This window comes from Vipera berus (assembly GCF_964194415.1).
Source record: "Vipera berus genome assembly, chromosome: 1".
NCBI lineage: Eukaryota > Metazoa > Chordata > Lepidosauria > Squamata > Viperidae > Vipera > Vipera berus.
Window position 1 is genome coordinate 196,527,061 of NC_138202.1, and position 27,474 is coordinate 196,554,534.

Consider the following 27,474-nt stretch of genomic DNA (forward strand, 5'->3'; position numbering starts at 1 on the left):
AATTAAAAACATTTTTAATCATATGCATCTTGCTATAAAAATTAATCTATCATTCTAGCATCCTAGAAGGCTGTCTACCCAAACTTATTTGTGACTTTCTGCTAGACAAGTAGGCAAACTTCCAAAGCGCTGGGCTACAATCACTACCATCTTTAATTTTTAATTTTGCTTATCTAGTCTGAGGTTAATACCACACCCTGGCACACTGCAGAATTCCAGTTTCTTATTTCATTTTTTTAAAAATAAATTCAGGTGGGCAGGGAGTCTGCAGGTGCCTATGGTCACTGAGTTGTCTCCCCATGTAGTTTCTCCCAACGGTCTCAGCAGTGAGATTGAAGGCCCTTTAAATATCCTGTTGCTGAGCTATACAAAATGACGGAGCCCTTTAAATTTCACAGCTAAAGTACACACTAATGCAAAAATAACCTGCTTTGAGTACAGGCCCCAGTCAGCACCTGGTGGCAGTATCATTACTTTTAGTTTCCAAATGTTTGCCAAAGGCGGCAGAAAGTTTGTTCTGGTCTGTCTTCTTGAATGAAAGTTAACCAAAAGGAGTTGTAAAGGCTTTAAACATCTGAAGGGAAAAGCAGGTGATTTTAGCAAAAAAAAATGAATTTCCCATAAGAAGCTACTGTAAATCATGCCATCAAGAGGTGCTTTTTAAAAAAATGAACTGAAGTCATGAAATGGCCAATGATTGCATTATCAACCACGAAAAATAAAAGCAATTTATTACCTACTAGTTCTAATTAGTATTTATTATAGAGTAATTTGTTTATTACACACGTGTACTGGCTATCCGGTGTGGTGGTGTTTTTTTTTAAAAAAAGCTTAAATTCCAAAACACTTGAATTTGAAACAAGGCGGTAAATCAAATGAAAACTGTAAGAAGAAAAAAAAGAAGATTGTCACTAGGCATTTCGTAGCGTCTTTGCAGGCCCACCCCGTTCTACCAGCGGCGGAGCCCAAACTGCGCCCCGCCCGCTCCGCCTCCCAGCCGAGCCGGCTTCCTTCCTTAACCGAGTCTATTTAGAACCGCCACTGCCACCTCCCGAGGCCGTCCGGGCTGCATTGTGCCCCCTTCCAGAACCGCGGCTTTCCCTTCTCTTCCTGCTTTCCCGCAGCAAAACAGCTCGGAGGCCAAGTACGAACGGAAGAAACTGCAACAGCCTGGGCTACCGCCGCCGGCCTCGCCCGGCTCCTTTCAACACTGGGCTTCCTGAAATCCGGGCCAGGGCTCTGTGAAGTGCCGGGGAGGCAGAGCAGCCGGCTGGCTTTGCGTCTTCATCTTCCACTGCACCGCTTCTTCTTCTTCTTCTTCTTCTGCTGCTGCTGCTGCTGCATCCCCAACCTCGGGCGGCGTCGCCGGCTGGGGGATTTGCGGAGAATGCCTCCCGGATCCCGGGCTCGGGACAGCCGAGATTAGCTCCCGCCCCCGTCCCTCCCCCTCCGGCTCCCTCCCTCCCTCTCTCCGCTTCCCTGCCAGTTCAGCTCCGGATGCCTCTTGGCCAGCGCTCGGCAGGCACGTCTAAGCCGGGTTCTGCCCTCCTGCAGCTCCCCCTCTTCCTCCACCAGCCGATCGAGGCTTAGCGCTCGTTGCACCGTCTCGACAAGATGGCGGGGTCGGTGGCTGAGAGGGACGCGGTGGTAAGTGGCCCCTTTTCCTAAACCCTCCGCGGCTGTCCCGGCCGTCAAGGTGAGCAGCGGTGACACCCGGGCGTGTTTCGGGTCGGTCGGTGGCGCCTGGTTCTTGCGGGGGGGGGGGGCTCTCGCCCAGATCCCGTCTAGCGACGGATTCGAGCTGGGAGAGGGGAGCTGCGGATCGGGATCTCGAGAGAAGGAGGAGGGGGACCTGTTTGCAGCGGCGCCAAGAAAACGCCTCGGGGACTGAAAGGCGGTGGGGAGGGCTGGCGGAATCGCTGGGCGGGGGGGGGGGTTGAGCTCTAGCCCCGCGATTTCTTATTCCTTCCCCCTGCTGGGGTGTGTACGGTGCGAAGATAAGTGTATTTTACGTTTTTTTTTGTACCTGGATGATCAGGTGTGTGTGAGATGAATAGATGGGGAGCGGGGGAGGGGTGCATGGATCTGAGCAGTCAGACATGAATTGTACCTGGTAGACTTTGCTGGGGAATTGGGAGGCAACACCCTTTGTTTTGCGAAAGGGCTGGAGGAAAAAGATGGATTCTCTCTTCAAGACTTGAAATGAAATTGGCGCTCTGTTGCTCAGCCCCTTTCCCCTTTCCATCCGTCTCTGGGCTAAACACAAAGAGTGCCTTCTGTGTCTGAATGTGTTGTTTTGTTTTTTTGCTTTTAGAAAATAGAGGACAGACTTTTAAACAACTCTTTGGGATCCCCAGTTCAAGCCGAAGTGTATTTTCCAAGACTGGTAAAGGATTTGCTTTCCTTCTCTCCCTCTCTTACTATAATCAGGCCTGATCTGGCCCCCTTCTCCTTCCACTCTGTAATCAGAGGCTACTCATTTTGACTCCCTGCAATCCTTTTCCAGATTGTCCCTTTCTGTGGGCACATCAAAGGAGGCATGAGGCCAGGCAAGAAAGTCGTGGTAATGGGCATCGTGGATCTCAACCCAGAGAGGTAACAAGACACAGGCCCAGCCTGCTTTCCCCTGGCAGGGCTTTTCCATCCCTGTCCATGCATTCCTTCTCTGTCCAAGAACCACGAGAGAAAAAGCGTGTTCCCACAAGAAGAATGTAGCTGCCAAACATCCATCATTCCCGAGGACAGTTATTTTTATCTGTAGTTGTAAATATAGAACCTCGGTTTTTGACCTATAGGGAGGAGGCAGATATAGATGTAATGTTTTTTATATGGGAAGATTTCTTATAAATGGGCACAGGGAGGGGTGCTTCACAATGGTTTCTGGATAGAGAGTATCTCCTGGGTGGGGGTGAAGGAACCAAGTATGTTGAGAAGTGGCAGTACGGAAGATACAAACTAGAATGGTGTAGTTGAAACCTAAACAACACTAACTATGATTACTGATGGCAGTGACAGAAAGACATCTGTTTATTATACGTAGGCTGCATCTTGGATTTCTTGGCTTGTTTGGGGTGAATGAAGAGATGTTCTTGCTTTTTACAGTTTTGACATCAGTCTTACGTGTGGAGATTCAGAAGATCCTCCTGCTGATATAGCAATTGAACTGAAAGCCTTATTTTCAGATAAACAGTTCCTCAGGAATTCCTGCATATCTGGAGAATGGGGAGAAGAGCAGTCGTCTCTTCCATATTTCCCATTTATCCCTGACCAGCCCTTCAGGGTGAGTGCTGAGAGTTTATTGACTAACCACTGACACTGATGTAATTTTAATGATTCTGTTCTGGGTGTGTTTCAGTGCTAATTTTTACCCTCTAAATAACATAACCGTATGTAGACTTTATCTGTAGAATGTAATATTATGCAAACACCAACACATACATTCATTCTGATGGCAATTTATTCAATCTAGATATAGGAACATGACAGCAAATAAAAGATGGTAATATTTAGAGGCACAGGAAACTTTCTTGGTGTGGTTATTATAAACATGAATTAAAAACACTAAAACATGCCACTATTTGAAGTGGTTGCCACATGATTTCTATACTCATTGGTATTGTCTCCATGCCTTTTTGTTTCATTGGGTATAAAATGTCTCACTATTCTCGGTTGAAGTGCTTTTCGTATAGTGCCATTAGAGATCTCATGGGGTGAGTTTAGCTTCTTATAACAGCCATAGGACTAACACTTTTTTTAAAGCATGCTTTATGTATTTTGGTCTTATTTTGTTCCTTTATGCCATCTCATTCTAATAAAAGAAAAGGGGTGTAATGCAGATAGTCCTCGACTTATGACCATAATTGAGCCCAAAATTGCTGTTGTTAAGTGAGACACTTGTTAAGTGAGTTTTGCCCCATTTTATATTTCTTGCCACAGTTGTTAAGTGAATCACTGCAGTTGATAAATTAATAACCTGGCACTGATTTAGCTTGTCAGAAGGTTGTAAAAGGTGACCACATGACCGTGGGACACTGCAGCTGTCATGAATATGAACCAGTTGCCAAGCATCTGAATTTGGATCACATGATCATGGGGATGCTGCAAGGGTTGTAAGTGTGAAAAATGGTCATAAGTCACTTTTTTCAGTGCTGTTGTAATTTTGAACAGTCACTAAATGAACTGTTGTAAGTCAAGGACTACCTGTAATACAATCAGATGCATACAAATAAAAAGCAGTCTTAGATTCTTGACATAAAGATAGATAACCCGCAAACAAACGATGCTGTCATAGCATTAGATTCAAATGGAAAGCTAGATTTTAGAGTGGTCTGTACTTTAAAAACCATTTCTCCACTATTCATTCAGGCCTTCCATGATTCTTAGAAAAAGGATGCTTTTGCTATAAGAGCAGCATTAAAGATGTATTGTGAAAATTATGTATTAAAGATGTATTGTGAAAATCATTAAAGCAGCTATTTTTTCACACTCACACACAAATGTGAGTTTCCTTGCCTTACGATCACAATTGAGCCCCAAATTTATGTTGCTAAGCCAGACAGTTGTTAAGTGAGTTTTGCCCCATTTTGCGACCTTTCTTGCTAAGATCATTAAATGAATTACTGCAGTTGTTAAGATAATAATGCAGTTATGTGGCTTTCCCACTGACTTTGTCAGAAAATCACTAAAGGGGATCACATGACAAACCCCAACTTTGTCATGGAATCTTCCTGCTGTTCAAACATGGACTGCTGGTATAAAAGGATCCCCAGGGTGTAAACACAATCCCACCCAGGGTCAAAGATAGACTACATCCAATCTTAGTCAGATTTTTGATCCATATTCACTCTTATCTTACTAGGGTTCAGTGTTAGTCTGATTTTCTCCTCCAGATGCTGACAGCCTCTATCTACTGGGTTAGAGGGTCTCTTGCTGTGATGGAATATTTAACTGGGTATGATCTGTGTATTGATGATGCCTCACTCTCTCTGCTGACCTTCAGAAACTTCACATAGTTATTCAACAGCATTGCCCTTATATCTTAATTCTGGTGATCGCATACAGATCTCTCTTGCCAGCTGACCGGAAGGACATTCATTCCTACAGTAGATGACTGATTGGGCTGGAATGAGAAGGGGAAAAATAATGGTTTTTTTAAAAAAAACTTGTAAGTTTTTCTTACGTATCTTATATATCTTACAGTACTCCCCGGGGGTGGGGGGGTAACTTGTCCCATGGATAAATTACAGTATCTTTTATGAGCAGAAATCTGCTGTGTAGGATAATGATGAGAAACAGTGCCATATAAGGAACAACACAGAAAAACAGAACCCCATGCTATTATAAGTTTATGCTTTACAAACTGGGCTTTAATTCCTTTGTGAATAGTGCAGCTTGGGATTATGTGATTCCATGTCTGTTGGTGGAGATCAGTTAGATCTATTTATATATAAAATGCATTGCTTTGTTCTTAGTAATGGCTAAGTACTCAGTGGAAACTTGTGAGAAACCAACATTCAATATTGTTTATCGTTGTTTTATACTTTCTAAAAAAGTGTGAGGAAGAAAGAATACTTTAAAACACAGGATAAGTGGTATACACAGATTTGAAGTTAGCTCAGAATAGCTATCTAAACCAAACGTGTCCTGCATTAGTGTCCATTGATTGTATGGACTTCTCTAGTAATGTTACTGTTATCCTAAGAGCCACATTGCATTTGCTTTCCAACACTGATTTAAGGACATGAACACAATATATTGTTTAAGTAGTCAAGAGCAAAGGAGGGCATCATTTTGCATTGATCAGTCTTTAGTATGCTCTCAAAGGAGCTGGAATGACAAAAAAAACACCAACAAATACAAGGAAGAAATCTAATCACAGTCAGCAAGAGTAAATCTGAAGCACTGCCAATAGCTACCAAGTCCAACATTAAAAAGGCAAAGAATTACTCAAGCGGACAAGCAAGACTGTTGGGAAAAGATTCCTAAAGTGGAGTTAGTGGGCTGTTATTTTTTTTTTTTTAAAAAAATCTCCATTTATTCATTTTATCAATCACTTTATCAGCTGGCAGAACACCCTGCCACAGAGCCTTTGATGCCGATCCAAGTGGCCATCCGGGGTCAAAATAGAAGAAGGCAGTTCCTTAGGTACCTTAGTCTTAGAGATTTGTAGCTTAAAACTAGCGTATTCAATTTGATTCATGGAGAGTAAATAATGTAGCTACTTGAAAAGTGCCCAGTGTACCCTATTACACGGGCCATTTAATAATCTTGTTACAATAAGCTATTAAACAATCTTCAAGAGTAACCCCATAGAGAGCATGTTTTTATAATCTAAGCCAGTGGTTCTCAAACATTTTATTTTATTTTTATTTTATTTTAATTCCATTTATATCCCGCCCTTCTCCGAAGACTCAGGGTGGCTTACAAGCTTAGCAGTAGCCTTCATTCTATGTATATGCCTGCTTATTAGGGCTTTCACACACACCCCCAAGCGGCATTATTACAAAGTCAGCTTAATTGCCCCCAACAATCTGGGTCCTCATTTTACCTACCTCGGAAGGATGGAAGGCTGAGTCAACCTTGAGCCTGGTGGGATGCGAACCTGCACTAATTGCAGGCAGCTGGTGTTACTTAAGGAGGCATTAGCCCACTGCTCCACCAAGGCTCAGGGGTTCACCAAGGGGTCTCAGGACCCCTTTCATTCTTAAAAATGATTGAGAATCACAAAGAGCTTTGGCTTACACGCATTATATATCTTTCGATGTTTACTATATTGGAAAACTTGAGTAATTTTAAAATATGTATTTCAACTTTGTGAACCCCTTAAAGGGGTCTCGGACCCAGGCCATACCATGAGAATCACTAATTTAAGCAAACTATCATTTGGGTTTGAGAACCGGATTTTGTTGCCTTATGGTTGTAGAAATGAAGATGATTCCTTGTATGTGTTTGGTATAGTATTCCTTGAATCATTAACACTTCCAGCAATGATCAGTGATGGAGTTTCCAGCAAGTGATTATACTCTTCAATGGGCTTCCCCAGTTATAGGGTATAATACAGGGCAGGGGTCCCCAACCAGTCCGTGGACCAATACCGGGCCGTGGCATGCCAGCAACCAGTCTGCACAAACAAGCAAAGCCCCATCCGTGAGATGCAGGCAGCACACAAAACCACGCACCCTCCAGTCCGCGGAAAGAACCTCTCTCCATGGAACCGGTCCCTGGTGCCCAAAAGGTTGGGGACCTCTGATATAGGGCATCTTCCAGATCTATTGGATGATGGTTGCTGTAATCCCCAACAGTATGATCATTGGTAGTCTACTCCAGCATGTTAGATCATTGATGGTCTGCTCAATTGTACTTCATTTGGAACACTAGAGATATTCCTTGTCATCAGACAAGGAAAACTCATTTGTCAGTAAGAAAATATGGGGAATCATCTTGAACACTGTTCCAGCTTCTAAATTTTGTGGGCATTGAGAAGAAATTTATGAGTTAGATGCAATTGAGGATTTTTTTTCTTTTGTATGGCAAATATTTGTTTTCAAGTAGTCTTATATGAATAATGAAGATGAGACCAGAACATTATTTATGGGTATTTGAAGACCTTTTTAAAAAAAAGGTTTAAAGACTAAATGAAATTTTGCTGTTGTCTTCCATTCAAAATGATCACAGTTTAAAAGTGCTTCGCTTTGACTGTTTATGCCCATCGAATGCTCTTTTTATTCAGTGATAATAGAAGTGCATGTCCCAAAACTTTCAGAGTTGTGCAGAAGCCCAAGAAAGAGATAGCAAAAACATATTACAAATTGTAATAGTTAATAAAACAATAAAGGGGGATTATTAAATACATACAGTAACTATAGTGTAGTCATATCAATATCCTTAATTTTTTATTAAATAGAGATGAAATAAAATAATGTTTTATTTCTGTCCTGGCAGCAGCCACTCTTTTGGGAGGGAATGAAATCTCCACCTTATCATTCAAATTTGGGCTTATTATTTTATTTTTATTTTTTTAATTTTCATGTTTACATATCATAAGATTTCACAAGTACGTTGTTATTTGCTTCTCTAGTTACTAAGTACTCATATACATATGTCTGAATTTGAGGTAGCTGGCATGAAAGTGTTTAGAATTGTAGTTATTGCTTCATTGGATTGTACAAATAAAATGAATTGTGAATAGTGTGTTAAAGAGTAAAGAAAGTTCAACAGAGTGCTAAAGGTTTTAAACTAGGCTTGGAGACAGCAAATCTACCTTTAGAAATGGAAGCTTGATGGATGATCAGATGCTGGATATTTTCTGTCAGTGCAGCAGTGGTGATATTGTGGGGTAAAACTGGGTGAAAATCTGTTACGTATACTGTTTTGAATCCCTGGAAGAAAGCAGGATATTAATTTAACAAATCTCCAACTGTGTTCATTTAGTAGCAAAATGGTACAATTGGCAAATAAGGCTCTCCCTTTTTCCTCTGCACCTTTCAGCACAAATTATAAGATCTACACAAATTAACTCTGTGTGAGGAGACCATGGGAAATTCCAACCACACCTGTGGAAGTTGACTTGCATGAGGTTGGATGCAGCCTTTTATTTGCATCAGTTAGCAATTAGATCTGTCTTTTAAATACTGAACCAGAGAAAGATTTATATTTACACTAGAGATTTCCTTTAAATGTTCTGAAAAGATGTATAGTGTGGCTGATGGAAAATTTTTGAAAAACCTAAGTCATGGATATGCTTTTTCCATCTAGTTACGGGAGGCATTAAGTACTAGATCTTTGCGCACTTACACTTGCATTAGAAAAAAAGGCCAGAATATTATCTATGAGCTTCATAATTAACATGCTGAAGAAGATACCCCAGCTATTCAGTTGTATTTCTTTATATCCCATTATCTGCATTGTTATTGTACCATAGTGCCTTTTCATCCTCATCTACACCATGCACCCAGTGACACAATTTTTAACCCATCAGTACTTTGATTATGTTCTGTCATTTTACTGTTCCATTTGCTTTAGTTAATTACTACTTGAGTTAATAACTTTGGGAAACTATACTTATTCTCTGACTATAAATATGAAACTGAATTTGACTTGGGGGCTTTAGTGACGTCAACCAGAGATTCTGTTAGCAGGTTTTCTTTTCTCGGCCGCAAATAGCCTTCCAGTTCTGTATGGATCACAGTGTCTGTCAACTTGGATTGCAAAAGAGGACATCTGCCCTCTTGGAAAAGAGTGATCTGGTCCAAACCACATAGATTTATTTATTTATTTATTTATTTATTTATTTATTTATTTATTTATTTATTTATTTAAATTTATATACCGCCCTTTTCCCAAGGGACTCAGGGCGGTTTACAGGGCAAATTAAAACAGTACAATATATACAGGTTAAAATAAAATTTAATTAAACAGCCCCAAAATACCTCGGAATACCTCGGGGACCACCTGCTGCCGGCGTCGACTCCCCTCCGCCCTGTGCGTTCCCACAGAGAGGGCCTCCTCAGGGTGCCTCCAGTCAGAGAATGTCGGCTGGTGGCCCCCAGGGGGAGGGCCTTCTCTGTGGGCGCTCCGGCTTTGTGGAATCAGCTGCCGGTTGAGCTCCAAATGGCACCGGATCTCCGCTCCTTCCGGCGCAGGTTAAAGACCCATTTATTTGAACAAGCTGGCCTGGCCTGATGGGGAGTTACTTAGGGTTTTAATATTTATATATATTTTCTATTGTTTTTACTGTGGGCAATAATTTAATTCTTTTTTAACTTTTGTATTTTTGTAGTTTTATGATATGCCCTGTTCACCGCCCTGAGTCCTTCGGGAGAATGGCGGTATAAAAATTTAATAAAACAAACAAACAAACAAACAAAATAATTAAAATTAAAACCTTAACCCAAAACCCTCAGTCCAGGCCGGCAAGGTCAAATAGCCAAGTTTTTAGGTCCCGGCGAAACGAGCGAAGGTCGGGGGCCATCCGGAGTTCCACAAGCAGCTGATTCCAAAGGGCAGGGGCGCCCACCGAGAACGCTCTCCCCCTGGGGGCCACCAGCCGGCACTCCCTGACTGGCGGCACCCTGAGGAGGCCCTCCCTGTGGGAGCGCACAGGACGATGGGAAGTTGATGCTGGCAGCAGGTGCTCACGAAGATAGTCCGGACCCATGCCATTTAGGGCTCTATAGGTCATCACCAGCACCTTGAATCTCACCCAGAGGGCAACTGGAAGCCAATGCAGCTCACTGAGAAGAGGCGTTACATGGGAGTATCGGGAAACCCCCATCACAACTCGTGCGGCTGCATTCTACACCAGCTGAAGCCTCCGAGTGGTCCTCAAGGGCAGCCCCATGTGGAGAGCATTGCAGTAGTCTATCCGGGAGGTCACAAGTGCATGAGTGACTGTATGTAGGGCGTCTCGGTCCAGATAGGGCCGCAACTGGCGCACCAGGCGAACCTGGGCAAAAGCCCCCCTGGCCACAGCTCCTATATGATCTTCCAAACTGAGCCGTGAGTCCAGGAGGACGCCCAAGTTGCGGGCCCTATCTACGGGGGGTAACACCTCATCCCCCATGGTCAAAGCTATGTCAGATAGATAGCACTTCTTATATCAATGCTACTTTTGAGTTCTTAAAATGTTCCAATTAAAATTGTGTTCATCCATATTTTTATTTCTTACAGGTTGAAATATTGTGTGAACACCCTCGTTTTAGAATATTCGTGGATGGACACCAGCTGTTTGATTTTTACCATCGCATTGAGAAGTTATCAGCTATTGATACAATAAAGATAAATGGAGACCTCCAGATTACTAAACTTGGTTGACCTAGGTTTTTCAAATTATTATTAAAAAAACAACAAAGATAACCAAAATTTTAGATTCCAAATTGGCTCCGGTTCTGTTAGCCTCTGTCTGAAGAAGCAATGAGAATTTCGTTTGGGACACCCAGCTACCAGACAGTGATCATTATTGTCTTCTCAGCAGCAAAAGACATGTTGATGAATTGAACTATTGTTTATTTGAATGAAGAAAGCACTTAATGATAAATAGATACTGAGCCGTCCTTCTTTTATGGAACTAAAAAGCCTATCCCTGCTGGATAATCACGTTATAATGGATCTTGAAAGAGTTACCGGTACTTCATTGTCTAAACTGTATAAGCTATTCATCTTCCCAAAAAGAGGGCAGGTTTGAGAATCAAATACTAAATCTATTACAACAGTGACTTTTCTTTTTGCAAATCATCATCACCACCATCATCATCATAATAATAAAAAAGTTCTCCTGCACTTAAGTGGATTAATGTAAGTGTAACACCAATCACAAAATCAGGCCAGATATGGAAGCCATTATTCAATGCCTATAGCTGGTTTTATTCAAACCAATAACAAAGGTCCCATAGATGTTAACGGTGCAGTGTTAGCTGGATACTGTGGCAGTGGTCTAGCACATGCTCAGCTCCTTCACCCCACAGAATCAAAGGAAGGTAGTGTACCTAATTACAGGATTGCGGCCACTTGAATTGCCAAGGAAAAAGTAGAAACTAAATAATGGCTTCTGAATTTAGTCTGCATATTTTAGTCAGGGTATGTGTATAGAATGTAGGTCATTACATGTTTTGCACAATGCAATATTAATACAATCTATTAAGAGCTTTCCTCTGGTTTATTTATTGGTACTCATTGTGTTAACGTATTAACAGAAAAATGGAATGATATTATTGAAACTTTAGAGGGGCAAAGTATATTCAGAATATCATTTTGGAAATACCTGCTGTTTATCTTAAGGTGGTCGGGGATATTTTTGTGGTGCCCTCACGATGTCACAAAAGATTATTGTCATGTTTTTACCAGAAATTGCTTTTGGTATGTTGTAATTTTGCTGTAAATGGTAGTCGGAATTCATTCCTTCCCTCAGTTAATAAGGATTTCTAATTTGGTTGGGATATGCACAGACTGCAGTCCTATTATACTCATTATCCAGTAGCAAGCCCCCTTCTGGGCAATGAAATTGATTTCTGAATAAACATTGTAAGATAGCTCTGTTTGAATTTGAGAACACCATGCATTTTTGCAAACCAATGCCCTTGGTGGCTGCTGTCCTGATTGAGGGAGGGGATAAAATTCTCAGCTCATCTAAGGACAAAAATGTATCCCTTATAAATGGCCTAATTTATAATTTAATCTAATTTTCCTAATATAGGAATATTGGATGTTCACAGATAGTAGTTTTTATTGAAGAGCATAACTATGTTATTGCTGTAATTATACTGCAGAATGAATGAATGAATGCAGTGATTCCCCCCCCCCTTGTTTCTTTAGAAATCAGTGCAATTTACACATGTGGGACCATATTCACCGTGAACAACGAAGGGTTTATTTGAGTGTTATAGTGTGAAGAAAAAGGTGTATTTGCATTATTTTTAGAATTTGTATTATAGGGACTTTTAAAGACATTTATTATGGAGACTTTTGTAGTATAATTTTTTTTAAAGGCAAAAAAAGAACAAAATAATTTATGCTTGAATCATAAAGAAGGTCCGTTTCCATCAATCAGAGCAAGAATCTTCTTATTTAAGATTATATACAGTAGCTTTATTGTGCATCCAAATGTCAACTCATCCTATCTGATCTTTGAGTTCAAGTCTAACACAGTTAATGAAGTAGAGGCATTAATTTGTCTCTTAGTCTAGAAATCTGTAGAATAAACATGGCTTCCATTATTGGCTACCCAAAAGAGTCATTAGTCCTGCACTCCCTTTGTATTGGTTTATAGTGATGTAGTGTGTTGCAGAAGTGATCGACCTTAAATATTTTGAAATTTAAAAAATACTGGAACTGCATCACCCCCCCAGTCTATTTGCAAGGCCCTCTAAATGTAGTAGCAGAATTTTGTGGCATTCTTTGGTACAAAAAAGCTATAGCTGATGAAAAATTACTTGGAAAACTGGGGAACAGCTGCTTCTTTGTCTTTTGAGAGGTGGAAAAGGGATCAAAAAAAATCCTTCAGGATTCACTGAGGCCAGAGGAATACCACAAAGTAACTAAAGCCACATATCTTGACCCATTGACTAGCCCAGGGGTAGGCAACCTCGGCTCTTTTATGACTCATGGACTTCAACTCCCAGAATTCCTGAGCCAGCTTGGCTCAGCTTGGAAACCTCTCTTTCCCCTCAGCTTGGCTGACTGAGGAATTCTGGGAGTTGAAGTCCATGAGTCATAAAAGAGCCAAGGTTGCCTACCCCTGGACTAGACAGTTAATTTTGCTTAATATTTGTGAAACCTTTTTTAAAATATTTTGTGATACTGTAAAATTCATTCACTGACAGAAGTAGGATTTATTTCTACAAAAAATATACTTAGCAATCATGCCATAAGACAATCTTAGGCACATTTATTTAGGACAGGCCAATGACACTTGATATTAATTCCCGAATAATCTTAAATAGAAGCAGAATATGACATGTTTCAGTCTTAAGAATAGAGCTGATCATTTTCACTGAAGGTGGTAGGAAAGAGGAGCTACTCCTGACTAATTCTAGCTAGAATTAGAAAATGTTAAAGCCACAATATTTGGTATAGTTAAATATTAAATCTATGTATTTAGACAAAGAATATACAGTACAATGTTGTCAAAGTAGCATATTACTTCTGAATTAATATAAAAATTTGCAGAAATCTGCATATTCTTGGTAGTTCACCCATTGCATGCTTCTTTAAGCAGATACTGCACATCGGGGTGAAAACCATACCACGAGATGAGCGGCCTATAAATTTGATAAGTAAAATAACATTCTGACTGAAGCTGGGCTCAAGCTAGTATCCAGTCCAGCAACATGATGAACAGTTCAGTCTGCAAACACACTGCACAGTGTAAACATTGATTTACAAGTCAGAATTCCTGAAGCTGCATGAAAGTGGGATCACAATTTTAAGTGTGCAAATTTTCACTTTGAAATAAATGATCAGATCATACAATAGAATATCACTTCTCTATGTAGATTCTCCAGATGTTTTCACATTCTACTTTCTTCTGATAGGCGTGCTTTTCTTTCTGTCTCTGCTGGTGATTCTTGGCTACCGGTCCCTCAAAAGTCCATCTGTGAAAATAATTGACATCCCCTGAGTTTTTGCAAGGTTGTTTTGCCATCATAGTTAGGCTATGAAGTTTCATTAAATCCAGCTACACTGAAATGTGCAACTGGAAGCAACTTAACTTTGAATACCCTGACTTACCCTTAATTCCAAAGTAATATCATGCCCTCAATTGGCCCTTCCAAACTTTCCTTGATGAGTATTAAGGGGGGAGGAGTCTGACACATTGGGGAACTAGGTTGGGAAAGACTGATTACTTTCCAGGTTCCACTACTGCTTCCCAGTAACTTCTTTTGAGTCAATTTATATGTCATGTTCTCTTTGTATTTCTATTAGATTCTGCGTGAGATTTTTACCAGGATTTATATCATATATATATATATTGTTAAACTGTGCCATTTTTTAATGTCTTAAGAAATCCAACAATATTTCTATATAATACAAAAGAGAGATCAAGCAAGATATTCTTGAAAATAAAAGCCAAACAGAGAGGAAATTATTTTATTTATATGTTTGGATTATTTTTCTCTACCATATATCAATATGCAGGCAGTCTAATTGATCCCCAAGGTTTTGGGACTGAATTTACTTTTTCTGATTTCAATTAAATCCTTAGATTATGATGATGAAAATGCCATGATAATTTTTTCCACATGGGAATATCTGGTAACTTTTAATTTTATCACTTCACAGCAAGAAATTGGGAATCTCTAGCTTTCTAGATGTTGCTGAATTAATTGTCAGCATCTCATTATTAGCTGTGCTATCTGTAACTATTATAATTTAGCTGTTCCGTACTACAGTACTGCATAATTTCTACAATTAGATGTTAAGAATAAAGAATGTATACTGTAATGATGTAATTTCCTACTTTAAGCGTCAGCCTTGGACATATTTTCTAGGGATTGAGCTTTGTTGAACATGGAGTTTAAGACTGAACTAAGATGCATAAAACTATACTCCATGAGTAGAGTTGCAATTCTGTACCTAACTGGAGCAAATCCTATAGAATCCATTGAGAGCATTGTCGGATTGAATATGCATATGGTTATTAGGCTCTGTTCCATGGTAGAATACATTTCTTAATTCTCTGGTGGTGAATCCTTCTGAAGAGGATACTGACTAAGTATCAAGTTGACTGCAAACACTTGAAATTTGAATTTTGGTGATAACAGAAAGATCTATGTATCTTACAACCTGAGGGGTTGATTGTTCTATCCAGGTTTTTATGTTGGCAGCTCTTGGCTGCTTCTGAATTTGGCCTTGCTCAACTAATCAGTTTAAATCAGGGGTCTTCAAACTTGGCCCTTTTATGACTTGTGGACTTCAACTCATAAAAGGGCCAAGTTTGAAGACCCATGGTTTAAATCCTTAAGTATCTTTTCAGATGTGCATGAGATTCTTCTGTATCTTCTGGTGATGCTACGTGGTGATTGGTCATGATATCCATGACTGAGCCAAAGAGAGCATAGAGGGAATACCCGAAGGACCTGTTTCTGTAGCATGCTGCTGCTTTTTGTTTTAGAAGACATGCTGTTTGTTTGAGGGGTCCTGGGTGCTCTCTGAAGTTGGTTGCTTTCTTGAAAGACCCAAAGTAAGTAACATTATCATTGCTCTGAGCACTGGTGATGATGTCACCTACTCTGGGTAATGAAACGCCTGCAGGCAAACCACCAAGCTCAGAGAGCACCAAGGACCCCTCATTTCAGTCATGAGCTACAAATATTCTCCTTCATTGATTTGATTGGTTGATTTATGTGCTGATCATCACATCTAGAAGTGGCGCATAAATGGTGTTTTTTTTAACTTTTTAAGTTTTAAGTTGCTTCATTCCTGGTGAGGTTTTTGGGGCAGTGAGATGATAGTATCACCTGAAGAATCTATTAGACCCTGACTAACTTCCCTAGAGAATATTTGCTCTCCAACTTAATTAAGGTAACACTATGTCTATACCCTACCTGAAGCCATTTTTTTACTAGCTCTTCAGATGAAAAGAGCCTTAGAGCTGTCTGCATAAAATCAGTAATCTTACTCATCTATCCTCTTAAGCTTAGAATCTGAAAGGCATAAGGAAAAAAGGACAAGGAGAAAAGAGAAAAACTAATTCAAACAACTTTTCCCCCTCAAATCACAATTATGCTATTTACATTTAACAACATTTTAGTGAAAAATAAAACGTAAGGGCATAATAGTCTTAAGCCAGTAGCAGGCAAGATAGTTCCCACTCTCTAATACTACAGACCCACTCAGCCTAGCATTTATATGTGAGCAAGTACTGAGAGGTCAGGTTTCCAGTCAGTTTTCCATGCAGGAAAAGGAAACGGAATAAAGTACATCTCAGACTTCGGTATCTAACGGTACATGGATACTGAAGTATTGCTCGTGTAAGACTGACTATTTCCATTCGACATAGATGCAGTTGAAAGAGGTTAGAGCACGAGTAGGCAACCTTGGCTCTTTTATGACTCATGGACTTCAACTCCCAGAATTCCTGAGCCGGCTGACTCAGGAATTCTGGGAGTTGAAGTCCATGAGTCATAAAAGAGCCAAGGTTGCCTACCCCTGGGTTAGGGCTTCATATCATGTTAGTTGAGCTTTCACAATATACTTCATCAGGCACTATACTACCCTGTCTTCTGAGTTTGCCCCATATACTGAACCATAAACTAGTCAAATGGGTTTGGTTTGCATAATACACATAGATTGAAAAAGGAAATAAACTTCACCTATTATGTAGCAGCTGCTGCTATGGCTGTAACATCCATGTAAATGTGTAAGTCAGCCCCAACCTGGTGGCAGAGTAGCATTTTTCTGTATCTCTGCTGACATCTAGTGGTTCTCCAAAGTGTTGCAGCCCACATACAATACTGAATTGTGGAGAGAGCACAGCGGCTACATATGTACTGTACAACAGAAGCTCCCATCCAGCTTGACTGTCCACTAGGGTAAACACTGAACTTTTTCTGATATTTTTTTTCTGAAGCTGAGGTCACGGTTGGATGCATTGCAGTAGAATAACTCTATTCTCACTTGCAGAGTATGGCCAAGTACTCTTCTTAAGTATATAAAGGTAAAAGTTCCCCCACACATGCATGCTAGTCGTTTCCAACTCTAGGGGCCGGTGCTCATCTCCGTTTCAAAGCCGAAGAGCCAGTGTTTGTCCGAGGACGTCTCTGTGGTCATATGGCCGGCATGACTAGATGCCAAAGGCGCACGGAACGCTGTTACCTTCCCACCGTAGTGGTCCCTATTTTTCTACTTGCATTTTTACGTGCTTTCGAACTGCTAGGTTGGCAGAAGCTGGGATGAGTAACGTGCTCATTCTGCTACGCGGCACTCGGGATTCGACCCGCCAAACTGCCGATCTTCTGATATATATATGAGTAATAACTGAAAAAGTGCAAGAAAGTAATAGTAAATAGAAAATTAGAAGGAAGGAAAAGAAAGGCAACTTCCAGTCTTAACAGCAGTTACAGCCAGCCCCAGCTTACAATATAAATCCCCCCCGATACAATATAATTTCCTTCTTTCCATAGTTTACCCTTTATTGTAATCAAACCCATAAATCACAAGTTCATTCTTTTTCTCTTTTTCAGCAAAAGGTCCATAAGGGTTTCCCAGTCACTAATAAATATAGTTATTATCTTTTTGCTAATGAAGTCAATTTTGCCATCTGTCACTTCTAATTCTGTCACCTTCACCAGCCGTTCCTCCTTTGTGGGTATTTCAGAGTCTTTCCATTTTTATGCATATAATAATCTCCTAACAATTATCATATATAAAAATAATTTTCCACAACTCTTTTCTAATTGTCTATCCTCCTTGATTTTAAATATTTGTTTTGGCTTGTTAATGAGTTTCTATTTTGGCTTGTGTAGTTATATTATTTTCATACTTTACTGTACGCCATCAAGAAACCATTCTGGGATATAAAAAGTAGAGGCCGAGAATAAGAGCGGATTATGGGATTTGTTTGGTCACAAAATCTATTAGCATTAGCTTGGGTAACCCTCTGTCCCTTAGTTAATCTTGCTGTTGAACAGGAACAAAACCAACGCGTAGTATGTCTAAAATTACTGAATGATTTTTTTCTAGCAGTAATGAATAGTCATTTGTGATCATTTGTAACCTACTATAACTGAAGGTGTGTGCTAAGCTAACAATTTCAAAATTAATGGATCTAGAAACCAGAGAATATTAATTCTAAGCTTTTAATATCCCACAGGGAGCCACTATGATTGCTCTATATCGGACATGTAAAACACAAGGCCCGGGGGCTGGATCCAGCCCGCGAAGTGGTTTCATGTGGCCCGCGAAGCCACCCTGGAAACAGTGAGGGAACAGCCCCCACTGCCTTGGCCCTGGCCCAGAGACCCTCCTTCTGCCAGAGACCCCCAGATCTGTCCCACTCCTGCCCAGGCCCTCATAGGCACCCTTGATGTGAACGATGTAGAGGTGGCCATGCCCACCCAGTAGGCCATACGCACTCTAGCCACGCCCACCCAGTGGGCCACGCCCACCCTGGCCATACCCACCCAGTCCCCTGAGGGCAACCGCAATGCTGATGTGGCCCTCAATGAAATTGAGTTTGACACCCCTGCTCTATATCAAGAAAAAGGCAGGTATATGGAAACACAGTGTTCTCAGGATGCAAAAGGACATAAGTAGGAGCTTGCATAAAATAATCTCAGTTGTGAGTGATTTTCTTTCCTGTAAGACAGTGTCTCCACCCAGGGAATTATAGTACATCTCTCCATGAATTATGAGAGTTCTTGGTCAGCACGTGTAGGGAGGGGTATTTTATCGTTTAGTTCAGCGTTAGAATAATGGTGCTGGTTCCCTATTTGTATAATGCTGAGTGCTGGAAGATGCAAACTTAACAGCAGTTGCCTTTAAGTACAGATAGTTTGCTAGTTGGTGCCTAATTATGGGGGGAGCCATATAATAGTTCCTGGTTACAATTGCAATCATAACACAATAATTACCTGTAAAGAAGACATACTTCTGAAGCACCACCCTTTTCATTCGTTAATCTGCTTGGGATATTAGAAAAATTCAACTTTAGCACTTCTTGCTAATAAACCTGAGACATTTGGAATACCTTTTGGGTCTTACTATAATTAATGATATGTGAGGTCTAGTCCTGCCTTAGGTATGAAAGCTAGCTGGGTTTCTTTAGGTCAGTTACTCCTTCTCTGCCCAACCCACCTCACAGTGTTATTGTTTATTGCATTGAATTATCTGTAAAAATAATAAAGGCGGGATGAAAACAAGCAAATAAAAATAACAATACAGCTCTAAATTCAGAAGAGCAAAGACCACCAAGAATAGTTTGGTCACAAGAAGATATCTCTTTTAGTAAACTTGGTAAAAACTCGTGGAAAGAAAAATCTTCATTAGGGTCCAGTCCAATCTGGAAATAATCAAAATGGAGACTGCTTTAGAAAGAAAGTTGTAGTTTATTGAGGAGGAGAGCCAGACAGAAAGGTGGCTCTGGGATGTAGCAGAGAGTGGTGGGCTTTTATACCTCCTTTGGACTTTGTATTTGGAGTTCTTCCTGTATGAGGCTTTGTATTTCTTGTGTCATGTACTTTGTACTTGAGTCTGAGTGCGCCATTTTGGTGTTGTGTGTTAATCCTATTATGTCCCAAAGGCCATCATATCCTGCTTCCCTGGGGCTGGGGCTAGAACTAAGGAGAAACTTCCTGACAGTTAGAACAACTAACCAGTGGAACAACCTGCCTCCAGAAGTGGTGAATGCTCCAACACTGGAAGTTTTTAAGAAGAGACTGGGCAGCCATTTGCCTGAAATGGTATAGGGTTTCCTGCCTGAGCAGGCGGTTGGACTAGATGACCTCCAAGGTCCCTTCCAACTTCTTCTTCTTCTTCTTCTTCTTCTTCTTCTTCTTCTTCTTCTTCTTCTTCTTCTTCTTCTTCTTCTTCTTCTTCTTCTTCTTCTTCTTCTTCTTCTTCTTCTTCTTCTTCTTCTTCTTCTTCTTCTTCTTCTTCTTCTTCTTCTTCTTCTTCTTCTTCTTATTATTATTATTATTATTATTATTATTATTATTATTATTATTATTATTGGTGTGAGAGATTGTTGATTCTAGGGATCTTTATCTTTCTAATCCCAGCTTCCTGACTCCAATCTTTCTGACAAGATTATCACACCTGCATTTCTGCAGACAATTGAATATCAACATCTTTATCACATTTTTCTAATATTAGTCATAATATCAATAGTGTCCGTTTAAAATATCTTTTCTAACTAAAACATATCTCAGTTGCATTTGCACTTAAAATCTCATCTATCTTAACAGAGAAGAATAGTAGTTGCTCCATAGAAATAATTCAGAAATTCAAAATACGAATATAGTTGTGACTGAACAATTCTGCTTCTACCAAAGAGCAGCAAAAAGAGCAGAAATTTTCTGATTCTGGACATATTTCAAGATCTCCCCAGGTGGTCTCATCCTCCTTTTATATGTTCACATATCCAGATAGGGGCTATAATTCACGTAATTTATGCAAAATCACAGCCTGGTTTTTCATCAGGGAATAATTTTAGAAAGATAGAATATCTTTTCCCCCGTGGCATTCTCCAGTCCACAGTGATTAAAAACCTTCTGTTTACAGTCTGCTTCTTAAGGCCACGTATGACTTAGACTGGTTTCATTTTCAGATTAATTTTAACAGCACTGTGTTGTTGTTGTTAGTTGCAAAGTCGTGTCTGACCCATCGCAACCCCATGGACAACAGCCCCTTTACTTATACTTATTCTGGGACCCCCACACTTTGGTTTCGATCCCCCAACTCTTAGTATCCAAAGTGATTCTAATCCTCAAAAGAATTGATAAGGCATGGTCCAGACTAAAAGATCCAGACTTGTGGACTATTTGCATGGTTTCCATTTAAACACACATCATAGAAATTAAGCGAGTTCATGTTCAGAATTGTTACAGGACAGTGAACTTCATTACAGGAACTATGTAAAAGAACAGTCAGAAGAATATAGAATAACGGAGTTGGAAGGGACCTTGGAGGTCTTCTAATCCAACCTGCTTGAGAAGGAGACCCCATGAGATGAGAAATTAAGGAATGAATATGAAGTAAGTTTAAAAAGACCAACTCTTTAACTGTTTCATTACTCTAATAGTAACCACTTGATTAAAATTTGGGGTGCTGAGCAACCTGGTTGCCTCCTATTATTGCACTTTGTTACCGCTGCTCTCCAGAGGAAAACAGGCTGGGACGTTTGTTTGATGAACTTGCTGGGCTCACAACATTATATCTATGCAAAGATTTAGAACGACAACCTGCACTAAAAATGAGAAATCTGGTTGCGCTTTTCATGACTAATAAATTGTCTTAAAAGGCATAAACTAAATTCACAATGTGCAGGATAGCTGAACATTGGTGATCTCTCTCTCTCTCTCTCTCTCTCTCTCTCTCTCTCTCTCTCTCTCTCTCACACACACACACACACACACACACACACACACCCTCACAGAGAGAGAGAGAGAGACTCACACATTTCACCTAGATCTCTCCTGGACCCCCTCATCCTTGGGTAATTGTAGTAGCCAACAAATGCTATATGCACCTTAAACAGGACTTGATCTATAACACAATCCCAGGGCTTCTTCCAGATTTGTGTGTATTTCTATAGCTGTAAATACAAAGACATTAGATGAAAACAATTCCCTTCATGTCTTGATGAACCCTTCCGTACATATAAAATTTGGTAGTAACTGTGCTCCCAAAACAACTGATGTATATAAAAGATAAACATTTAACAACTTTGAGTCTTTCCCTCAAAACTATGGTGGATATTGAATTGATCTTCCTACCTTAGGCTGTCTAAAAACTTACTGAATCTCTCCGTATATATATAGCAACAATTACTCCATAAATAGTTATTTTCTCCTTACCTTGAATTATGCTACCTAGCAGGATGTCTTATGTCATTTCCATGAGCTGAAATATGTACCTGTTCTGTTCAGGAAATCAAGTATTTGATTATCAGTACTTTATACAAAACTCTGAAGAAAGGAGCAGTGCAAGTCTATGTTTACTGTATTTTTTTAATAATTATGCTATCAGCTTTATTATTTTCTTTTGTCCTACCTACCAGTGGTAACTAAGAAATGGAACTCTCTGTTTGTTAAATCGCTAAAAGATAGCAAACAGAAATGGTCTTAGAAATTGAGACTTGGAGTGTAATTGACACACTACAAACACTTATATTAAATACAGCAAGGAAAATTCATTCATTCATTCATAATCATCTCTGTTCACTGATCATTTATTGATTATTTATTCATTTATCATTTAGGGAATGTCACATGACAAAGGCTGATTTATCTGGTGTACAGCAAAGGCTCCAGAGTGGTATAAGTCAGAGCAAATTCTGTGAGTCAACTGAGGAAATCTGGCTTCATCAGATTCAGAGCATATGCATTTTTTGACCACTTGAAAAAAATATATACCACAGATCTATTAACTCTGAAATGTAAATGGTCTATTAACTTTGAAATCCAAATGGTGGGGAAAAACTAATTAAAATAAGCAAGGAGTACACTGAAATACTATATTGCTGAAAAGTCATATATAGTTCACCTTTACATTTCTTGTGAGAACATGGTAAGCAGCATTGACTTGAAGGGGAATAGCTGAGCCAGTTTCTTTGTTGCCTCCCAGATGCTCTGGACTAAAAATTCCATTATCCCCAACCAACATGCCTAAATGGAAGGTTCATGTTGGGCAAAACTTTCAGAATTGTATCAAGCAACCTACCGTATATTCCACATAGTCAGCTAACTTTACACACAAGATAGTGTTTGGTTTAGTGGGACATGGAAAAAATATTCTTGTGTACAGTAGATGATCTGCTTAGCATGCTTGAGCTGGTTTGTCTTTAAACTGTTAAAAATGGTATTAAATCTCCTGATGTATTTTAACTTAACTTATTTGCGAGCAGTCTTTATATCTGCTTTACACTAGGACAAACATCCTAAGATTACTGACAGAATGACCTGAGAAGATGAAATGTTTCTGTTTGCCATTGTTAATGTCAGACTTGTGTCCATTTATTCTTTTGCAGAAATTGACCACGTTATGCTGCATAAAGTATGGTGGATGGATTACTGATGGATTATGCCATATTTTACATTACAAAATGGACAGGTGTATGATCCCTAGTGTTTAATAGGTCAGAATGCTTTCCAGAGTCAACAGAGTTGGCATTAAGATCAATGGCAGATTAGTTCTTACATTTGCATCAGTGCAACACAATTGTTTATTAGCTGCTGTTATGGTGTCATGGTTCCGATAAATGAGACAATTCAAACAAATTGAAGGCATATTATTTATCTAAAAAGTCTTAGTAATGAAACGAAACATCGGCACTCATGGAGGGATGCCAGAATCTGATCTCTCCTCCCCTTGATACATCATATCCTGCACAATCTCCCTCCCCTAATTACATGTCATAAATCACGTTCACCAATTAGTTTTACATATGAAATTACACTTCCCCTTCTGTGTGGCTAATCTTATCTTCTCAAGATAGCAGTTTGAAAATTTCCCTCTCCAAGATTCGAAGCGGAGCAGTTAAACAAAAGGCTGTCTCGTATATTGTCAGTGCAAAAACCTGTCAATGTTTGCAGCATTGACATATGGTTTGGCGGCTATTTGAAAATAAATATGTAGCTTAGACATGTCAAACTGCTGGCCCGCAGGCCGAATGCATTATACTGAAACCATGCCCCCCCCATTGCCAGCAATGGGGAAAAAGTCACGATACATTGCGCAACATCACATGACGTCATGAGTTTGACATGCCTGACATAGCTATTACATAGGACCTGAAAGATGAAAATGTCACTGAACTAAGATTGTCGTTGATATGTATCAGTGGTTTTAGTAGGGACAGGGGAGTAGAAATGGTGGGCTATTTATTTATTTATTTTTCTTTACTTATTTATTTTTTTAAAAAAAACAAACTTCGTCTAATAGACATAGGAATTTGAGAAATGTCTGACTTAAAGCCCCTGGCTGTCTGTTTTGATGAAATGAGCCTGAAAAAAAGGAAAGTGCATCATAGCTGTAAGCAGCAGAATTTATGATTTATGGTGAATTTTGAGGATAGAGGTAGTCAATGCTCATACTGTATGTCCATTGTGTAGTTTTATACCCAGACCTCTTTAGATTTAGGTTGATGGAAAGGTAAATTTTCTCAAAATATTGATAAGATTTTGATTGATGGGGCTAGGAAAGCTTTGTTCTTCAGTGATTTCCTGGTGAAGATAGCTGTTGTAACATGATGAAAGAAGAAAGACAGTTTCTGAATGCCACATTGGTGAGGATTGGCCAGTTTACTATTAGGAAGACATTTTATGTTTTTCTCTGTCTCTTCTAAAATACACATGAGAGCTTTGGAAATACTCTCAAAACTGAAATATTCCCTAAATTCTGAAGCCAATGCCCTAGGACACTTAAACCTCCTAAAACTGGCCAATCCTCACCAATGTGGGATTATTTAAGGGAACACCTGCTGCCGGCATCAACGTCCCATCGTCCTGTGCGCTCCCACAGGGAGGGCCTTCTCAGGATACTGCCAGTTAAGGAATGCCGGTGGGTTATTCCCAGGGGAAGAGCGTTCTCTGTGGGCCCTATGGAACCAAGTTCCCACGGAACTTAGGACTGCCCCCGACCTTCGCTCATTTCGCCAGGACCTGAAAACTTGGCTCTTCGAGCTGTCTGGCCCAGGCTGAGGGGTTTTAATTTTTATTGGGTTTTAGTTTTAAATTTCGGGGACTTGAATTAATTGTTTTAACTAATTTTAATTTTTGTATGTTATGCTTTTAATTTTCCCTGTAAACCGCCCTGAGTCCTACGGGAATAGGGCAGTATATAAATTTAATAAAATAAATAAATAAATAAAAGCCACCTTGAACATCTAATCCTATGCAAAGAGAGAGAGAGAGAGACAATGTATGTATGTATGTATGTATGTATGTATATACAGTATATGGGGTTTGCTTGGGTAATCCCTCAATGAGCAATTCAAAAAGGCAAAAGCATACATATAATCTTAGCGTCACCATGTTCCAACATGCAGCGCTATGACTTCTATCAACTATATTGATAGAAGAGCAGCAGGGGGATCAAAAGGTAAATTGATGTTGTTTGGAATGTACATAGACTAAAGAGTCTTCTTCAAACTTCATTTCAGCAATACGACTCATTTGTTCTGTACTTTTATGGTATACAAAAAAAAAACAAAAGAAAATCCAGCACATAAGTCACATGCTTATGATCTTATGCATTATGCAACAGATTGCGGATTGATTTTTTTCCAGGAAGAACAATCCAGTGACTTAGGTCGGGCTGAGAGTAGCTGTCCCACACATCCTGTGAACTTAGTATAATGGGACAGTAAGGGAGCAATCATACACACAAGCCTACTTACAATGAGGAAAAATGCTTTTCTTCTTTCTGAGATGTTCTGTTATTGGTTCTTGTCTGGCTGGTAAGAAAGGTGCTGCTTAAGAGGATCTATAACCTCAGGAAACAGTTCCGTGTTCTTCAAGTAAAACTTACCTTGGAGTGTAACATCACCCCCTTAGAGGAAATTTATAGTACAGTCATACCTTGGTACTCGACTGCTCTGAAACTCGTCAAATTTGGTACTTGATGCATTTTGACGTGAACATTTTGTCCCGGTACTCATTGTTTGTTTGGTACTCAATGCACAAGCTAGAACTTGTTGGTGTCAGTTGCCTCATGATTTGCTTTGTTCTTTCCTTTTGTTATTGGCCTCTCCTTCTGGGAGGCTCATTTGACCATAAGTACATGATTTTGCAACCCAGCCTAAATAAAATAGGCCTTTTAAAAATTATGTAAATTCATTTATTAATATGTTTGCATGGTAAAATATTTTTAAAAAATAGAATGCAAAAAATCCGGAAAAAATTCCCACCAATCCTGTATAACAATTAGATAACAGGTGAACATGTAAAAAGAAATAGAGGTTAATTAAGCTAGGAAGAACTTCATATTATTGGATTTCTAGACATAGCTTTTAAAGGACCCAGATTGTTGGGGGCAATTAAGCTGACTTTGTAATAATGCCGCTTGGGGTGTGTGTGAAAGCCCTAATAAGCAGGCATATACATAGAATGAAGGCTACTGCTAAGCTTGTAAGCCGCCCTGAGTCTTCAGAGAAGGGCGGGATATAAATGGAATTAAAATAAAAAACAATAAAAAAGTCACCTTTTTCTGTCTTCACTGCATTAAAACAGCTATATTAACAAATATCTCTCTTTCAAATCTTTGTAGTATCTCATAGATCTTTGCCCATTTCCCCGAATCCTATCCCTTTCTTGTTTACATAACTCTCCCATACTGAATCCAATTATCTTTTTGTCTCATTGGACACTGTAATGGAAAGCAGCTCTCACCAAATGCATTCCAGCTTACTTGCTCTTCCTCCTCCTCCTCCTCCGCCTCCTCCTCCTCCTCCTCCTCCTCCTCCTCTTTTTCCCCCTTTTTTCTGCACTCATAAACAAGTCTGCAAGTCATCAATTTTGAAAAGTTATCTGCTGAACTTGCAGGGGTGTCAAACAGCCGGCCCACGGGCCAGTTTCATCAAACCGAAGCCGCATCCACCCCATTGCCGGCAATGTAAAAAGAGTTGCAATACATCACGACACGTCACGTGACATGGTGAGTTTGACACCCGTGAGCTAAAGGATGTATAGCTGTGCAGTTTTCCATATTTTATTGGTCCCTTAAACTGGGTGCATTTTCTTCTTTAAAAAAAAATCAATAACCAGTATAGATACAATTCCTCATTCATTTATTTATTGGACTGATTCATAAAAACAATATAAAAGAAAAGTGGATAAATTTACAAGGAATGTAAATTGTGAAGATGAAGGTCAGCTAGATAAGATAAGATAACCTTTACTGTCATTTTTTTACTAGGATCACACTTCATTAAAAATGAAATTCTGTTGCCTGATCTCAAAAGAAAGTATAAGGTAAAGGTAAAGTTTCCCCTGCACATGTGTGCTAGTCGTTTCCAACTCTAGGGGCTGGTGCTCATCTCCGTTTCAAAGCCAAAGAGCCAGCGTTTGTCCGAGGATGTCTCCGTGGTCATGTGGCCGGCATGACTAGATGCCAAAGGCGCACAGAACGCTGTTACCTTCCCACCGTAGTGGTCCCTATTTTTCTACTTGCATTTTTACGTGCTTTCGAACTGCTAGGTTGGCAGAAGCTGGGACGAGTAACAGGCGCTCACTCTGTTACGCGGCACTTGGGATTCGACTCGCCAAACTGCCAACCATCTGATCGACAAGCTCAGCGTCCTAACTCACTGAGCCACCGCAT

The 27,474-nt window shown here is 39.9% G+C and overlaps 1 protein-coding gene across 2 annotated transcripts; it reads left to right on the forward strand.

The window, feature by feature from the left end:
- The first annotated feature begins 478 nt into the window (after positions 1–478).
- LGALSL (galectin like) lies at positions 479–23,409 on the forward strand. 2 transcript variants are annotated; one of them, XR_014024600.1, is made up of 7 exons: positions 479–1,647; positions 2,315–2,386; positions 2,507–2,595; positions 3,103–3,280; positions 10,669–11,292; positions 22,415–22,470; positions 23,183–23,409. XR_014024600.1 is itself a non-coding variant. In XM_081313728.1 (5 exons), the coding sequence occupies exons 1-5, from the start codon at positions 1,615–1,617 to the stop codon at positions 10,810–10,812; spliced, it is 516 nt and encodes a 171-aa protein (XP_081169854.1). In that variant the 5' UTR covers positions 479–1,614; the 3' UTR covers positions 10,813–12,851. The 2 variants fall into 2 exon arrangements, 1 of the variants encoding a protein (XP_081169854.1); XM_081313728.1 differs by lacking the exons at positions 22,415–22,470; positions 23,183–23,409 and having other exon boundaries at positions 10,669–12,851.
- The last annotated feature ends 4,065 nt before the right edge of the window (positions 23,410–27,474 follow it).

Coding starts and splice junctions, on each gene's coding strand:
- LGALSL (XM_081313728.1), top strand. CDS start 1,615: ATGGCGGGGTCGGTGGCTGAGAGGGACGCGGTG. Junction 2,596..3,102: donor GTGGATCTCAACCCAGAGAG/GTAACAAGACAC, acceptor TGCTTTTTACAG/TTTTGACATCAGTCTTACGT. Junction 3,281..10,668: donor TCCCTGACCAGCCCTTCAGG/GTGAGTGCTGAG, acceptor TATTTCTTACAG/GTTGAAATATTGTGTGAACA.